General features: G+C 33.2%; 1 protein-coding gene across 1 annotated transcript; it reads right to left on the minus strand.

Annotated features, from left to right (window-relative positions):
* Positions 1 to 5243: 5243 nt before the first annotated feature.
* Positions 5244 to 5663, minus strand: LOC112522091 (nuclear transcription factor Y subunit B-5-like). The gene has a single exon (XM_025131163.1). It carries the CDS (start codon positions 5661 to 5663, stop codon positions 5244 to 5246), a length of 420 nt encoding a protein of 139 aa, XP_024986931.1.
* Positions 5664 to 6063: the final 400 nt, after the last annotated feature.

Genomic DNA, 6063 nt, shown 5'->3' on the forward strand with positions numbered 1-6063 from the left:
GGATGCTCTCCTTTGCTTCTAATTGCCCTACATATATATATATATATATATATATATATATATATATATATATACACTAGNTAAAATGGTACTTGACCTAACTCTAATTGTCTAATTGATCAAGTGGGGCATTGGATGCTCTCCTTTGCTTCTAATTGCCCTACATATATATATATGTGAACCCAACCCTATATATATATATATATATATATATATATATATATATATATATATACACTAGCGGCCAAATATGTAACTCCACCCATCAATATCTTTTATAGTTTCAAGCTTTGACAAATATATCTACTAGATTTCATCTGTCCTATTAATTGGTTGGTTATAGAATAGTAATCTTATTATTATAAAACTAGACCTTGAACATTGTATCTAGACATCCTCATTACTTATTTAATCGTTACAGATATTTTTATAAGGAGGGGCAGATCTAGCCCTTAAGGACGGGGGAAATGTCTCCCATCAAAGACCAAAAACGTTTGTTGACTAGCTTAAATTTTCTATTTTTACCCTCGTCTTACTTGGTATCTCATATGGCTATATGCTTGCCTTCCCCAATTCTCATCCAACGTGCCCTCACCCCATTAATTTCCTGGATCCGCCACTGATTATAAGAATCATCAATTTATATGTGCGACATGCATACACATACAGATAGACTGCATTGGTAAATTCAGGTTTATTCAAGTCCATTTACACCTCTTTATGTTCATATTTTTTGTTCAAATAGGTCTATTTTTTTGATTAATCTGGATATCCAACTCGCTATACGAGCCAACTAATCCCTAGGCAACCATTTGCTTTGCAGATAGTCTGGAGTCACCGCATTTGAACCTCTGTAGCCACAAGGAGATTTTTATTCCTACTTGAATTTGAACCTGAGACCTCCTGATATTTTTGACCTTTGGAGCCAAGCTCAAACCAATCAGACACCACCCATATAGTTAAATAGGTCTATTTTTGCACATGAAAGACAAAATCTTCTATCATGATGGCTACCATAGTTGTTTTTTTGAACTCCATGAGCCAAAATAGTTAGAATGATATGTATCACCAATATAATTTAAGTGTAACGGGATTAATTAGTTGACCAATGTAATCTTGATAAATATTGAACAAGTAAAGGTGGTGCGAAATGCACACTTATTTGAGTTTATTTTTATTTAAAGTATACTATTATTTAGGGGCAAAGCCACTAAATAACGGGGGTCCGAGGGCAGCGCCCCTGGTAGTGGGGTCTAAGGGGTGGCAACCCCTGGCGGGGTTTTCATGTGATTGCCATCAAAATATTTCAATCTAAAAGTGAATCACAACTTCCAGTAATCCAAGCAATTAAAAAACACCCAATAATTCTAACAATTTTTATGGGTTTTCATGTCTTAGCAAAAAGTTATCAAACACATACTTACACGTAACTATTTACCTCATTTGCGTCCAATTTGAGGTGGGATTTAACCTATTTATATCGCTAATTTTATTTCAATATTTAATTAATTAAATTGTTAAATTAAATATTTACCGTGGATATATCCGTCGATGATTTAATCCTTCGAAATAATTAAAGTGTTAATTAATTTGGTCGATTTAATTGAAAATTTTTTACCGAGGGATTTAATGACGTATAAATTACGTTGGTAAAATCAAGGGTTTAATTCATTAAATAGCAACCTACTTTTTGTAAATTTTTTTATTAATATTGTACTTTTATTTTTTTCTTATTATAACAATATAGTTTTAAATTATTTTTTATTAAAACGTTGTATTTTGAAAAATCTATTACAACAATGTATAACTTGTTACATTTTAAACCAATTAACTATAATATCTTTGCTTACATGACTTAAATGAGGTGATGTTGATGAAACGTCATTTTAATTACGTGATATATAAAAAAAATGCTACTTTCAATTTTTTTTAATAATTTCATCACTCTCCTTCCTAATTATTCATAGGTACTCATATTGGATTATGTTTTTCATCCATCTATTTAAAAAATCATTTCAAAAAACTTCGGTCTTATTAAATTGTATGCAAATACAAAATGACATATTTTAAGCATATTTGGTATATTTTAAGATAAATATTTTATTTGTAAGAAAAATAAAACACTTATTATTTTTCTTATTCAAAAAATACATATTTTTTTAACATTATTTTAAAATGTTAGTGGTACAAAGTGTGTCTTACAAATTTTCTTAATATTGTTACCTTAGATGAATAATTTAGAAATTTTCTACTTAATTTAATATATTTATTAAATAATATTTTAAGTAAATTTTTTAAAACAAATGTGGAAAATTCTTTTCAATATAAATATTTTGTTTCTAAAGAAAGGTAATTGAATTGTGAAAATAAAAAAAATATAACAGTTAAGTTTCACAATCATATTAATTGTGCAAATTATCTTAATAATACTTAAATTATATAATGCAATTCATATGATTATGAAACTCTACAATATGTATAATAGGCACAATATAACAAATAATGTGTCTAGCAACAAGTATTCGATAACGTATAATAGGCACAATATATCGACCAATAACCATATCCAAACATTATGAACCAATATTAAGCAAATGTACTAATTGCACGCAAAACAAGACGACACGATTACGTGGTTCTCTTACGAGCAGATAGTGTGCATCCACAGGGAAGAGAGATGTCAATGATATTAAGAAAATAGGAATTAGGTAAGCTTATTGAGGTAACTCCTCTTATCATCTACGATTAAGACGACAATGAAAACACTGAACTAAAACAAATGTGACAGAATCACATAAACCCCATTTCTTATCCACTGCCACCAAAAGTGAGACGATATGAAAGCTTGACCAAGCCCAAAATCCCTTACGCGATCAATGTTATGCAAGAAAGCAAACTAGCATAGCTTAGTCATCATGATTAAGTTTTTTGTATAGATTAAGTTGTTTATATGAATTGAACTAAATTAGTGTTTTTTGTTGTGTTAAATAAACTACCTAAATTAAACGATAAAAATGACCATTTTACCCCCTTACTGCTAAAATTACCATTTTATCTATAAGGAATAACACCTTATTTTCACCCCTTACTAGAATTTTTAGAGGGTGTGTCATTTCAAAGGGATTTGAAGAGCGTATTTTCACAAAAGGTCAAGAGCTGTTAAATGAGTGCTTAATGGATTAAGCTTTTTCTAGCCAGTTGAGCGAATAAGCCGACATCTAAGCCATTATGTGTTATCGAATATGCCATACATTATATTTACCTTATAAGCCACTTCCAAACAAAGTAATGAACAGACAAGGTAATATTTTGATTATATGTACCCAAGTGTTGTATACTTTGGCCCCAAGCGATTTGGATAACTTGGATGTACTCAATGTGTATCGAGTCTTCTCTAATAAAGTCTTATTCATTCTTTTGATGATTCGATCCAAATGTTGATCACCTAGTGCAGTGCCAGTGAATTCCATTGTCTTCACAAAAGTCTCAAAACTCCACGCTTGTCATATCTTCGAACCCTTAGCTTCTTATCGATCTCCACTTCAACATATCCTAGCCAAATCCAAAAATTTCTCAATGATATCTAGTTTATGTTCAAGCATAAATACCCAAAGCTTATAAGATAAATCATTAATGAAAATGACACTAATAATATACTTCCATTGAGGTATTGTGTGATTATCTGACTCCATACATCTACATCCATATGGACGTAGTCCAGAATTCCCTCCGTCTTGTGTTTTTAAGTTGCGTACAAAAGAAACTCGAGATTGTTTCCCCATTAAATAGATTATACAAAACTCAAGGCTACTCGTCTATCAATTTTCTTCAAATAAAGACAACAAAGCTCTTTTCAGATTTATTGCTACGTCTCAAAAGCCAAAATTGTGTAACATCGAGCTCTTCAATGTTATCAACCCGACCAAGCCCCATGTTTTCTTTTGATGTCACAATTTCACCGACCGACCAAATCTATCAAATTGTTTTGTGTTTGACTCTCATCACAATCATACCACCTCTAGAGATTTACATACATCCCACTTCAATCTTGGTAGTACAAACATGTCTCGAAAATTATCCAACCAAAACCATGGAACGTGGGATAGTAGGTACATACTTCACATTTGTCAAAGTATGTATGCACCTATCAAACATCTGAATTCTGACCATCCTGATTCCCTGACAAACATATGTGGAACTATTCTTCATAAAGATATTGTTTCTCTCCTATTCATTGAGTGAGACGAAACTACCTTTCAATAGGGTCGTATGACATGATGTTCTGGCATCCAACTCAGTATACAAAGTAGTGAAGTAACAAATTGTGTATCAAAACATTGCAGTTTTATGCGACCAAGCGTAGGCGACATATGGATCATATAAACAAGGTCATGTGTAGGGGTTGTCGCTTCTGTTTATGTTTTGAGCATCATATTCAAACTACAAGAGTCTCTTCAGAACTAGTATGCAATTTAGTTAGAAATATTTTGCTTTGTATATCACCAACGTAGAACTCCACATCACAGTTGGTTTTGAAAGATATGGTTGACGAAGCAATGATAGGTTGCGATTATGGTTTTTAAGTTAAAAGATGGTACTTTGTCGCAAAATGGTCCCAATGCCAATGATGAATGTGCACTTGAATGATTTAGTTTGTATGTTATTATATTATACATTTCATTGGTTTGGATATTAGAAATTTGTTTAGAAGTCTATAAAACCATCAATGTATCAAATAAACAACTTTTGGAAATGGTTTCGAACAAACTAAACAACACAATCAAAGTATTATGACACACGAAGAGACATCCAACTTTCTAAGCGTACTACCATAACGGTTGAAAAGGTTAACGTTTTCTCTGTCAATTTCTTTTTCTTTTTCATTTGGGTTTTTTAAATTTATCGTTGATATTAGTTAACTAGATCAAAATTAAAGCAAACTAATATAATTTATGTGATTAAGAACTGCATAGACCGACCTAGAGGGGTGGTTAGGTGGCACGTGCTACCATATTGTTCCTCCGTGGTAAAGTAAAAAAAATTAGGTTCATGAAAGGTGCAACCGTTTTATATGGTGTCATCGTATCCAAAATTTTTTGGGTCCGTCAATAAGAAGGTGCATCAATTACAAACATTAACAAGTTGTTATCTATTTTGCCAAATCACAACATTCATAATTAACTCAGTTTGTATTTCAACATACTCAAAGGAAATCAAGGAGGGGGGGGGGGGGGGGGGGTTAATTAAAAGGGCTTTGGGATCGAACTGAACTCGGCTGCCGATGAAGACGGTTGGCCCTCCTCTTCGTTCCTCTGGGGTGTCGCCAACCGATCGTCTTCAACCTCTCTATATCTATCTAAATACCTCTTCAATGGTGGAGCATAGTCATCGAACCCTAGTGTGCCCATAGCCCAGCACACATCATCACCATTCACTGTTTTCCGTCGCTCCTTTTTGCATTTCTCGGAAGCTTCTCCGGTGACGAAGCTGATGAACTCAGAAGCACACTCTTGCATAGTTTCTTTGGCCTCTTTGGAGATCTTGGCGTTTTGTGGGAGTATCTGCTTCATGATCCTGCCAACGTTGGCAATAGGAAGCAGCCGTTCTTGTTGGTTTGCAGTCTCGTCTTCGCCGGTGGTGAATCTGGTGGTGGAATCATCCATCAAATTCGATGCTGTCAATGGCGTAGCGACATATATAGACGTGTACGTATATATGGTCAGGTCAACCACCCAGATGGATCAGTAGGCAGATAGATGTGTGTTTATATTAATTAGGGCAAGTGGGGTTTGCATGTCAGAACCAGTTCATGGCCGTTGGATCAAACATCTATCGATCTGATGGTTGAAATTTACCCTCCAAAGTCACAGGAGGGAAGTCACTATTTATCCGTCACATTATTATTCTTTTTATTTATTATATCTATTTAAAAAATATATAAATATTATTAAAAAATTAGGAGTATTAATGTGCTAAAAAATAATTCGTTGTTGCTGACGTTCCTTATAAGCTTCCAAAATACAAGTCAATGTCACAAGTCACAGAGGGGTTGACAATTGGACC

This window comes from Cynara cardunculus (genome assembly GCF_001531365.2).
Source record: "Cynara cardunculus var. scolymus isolate 2C chromosome LG 11, CcrdV1, whole genome shotgun sequence".
NCBI classification, from domain to species: Eukaryota; Viridiplantae; Streptophyta; class Magnoliopsida; order Asterales; family Asteraceae; genus Cynara; species Cynara cardunculus.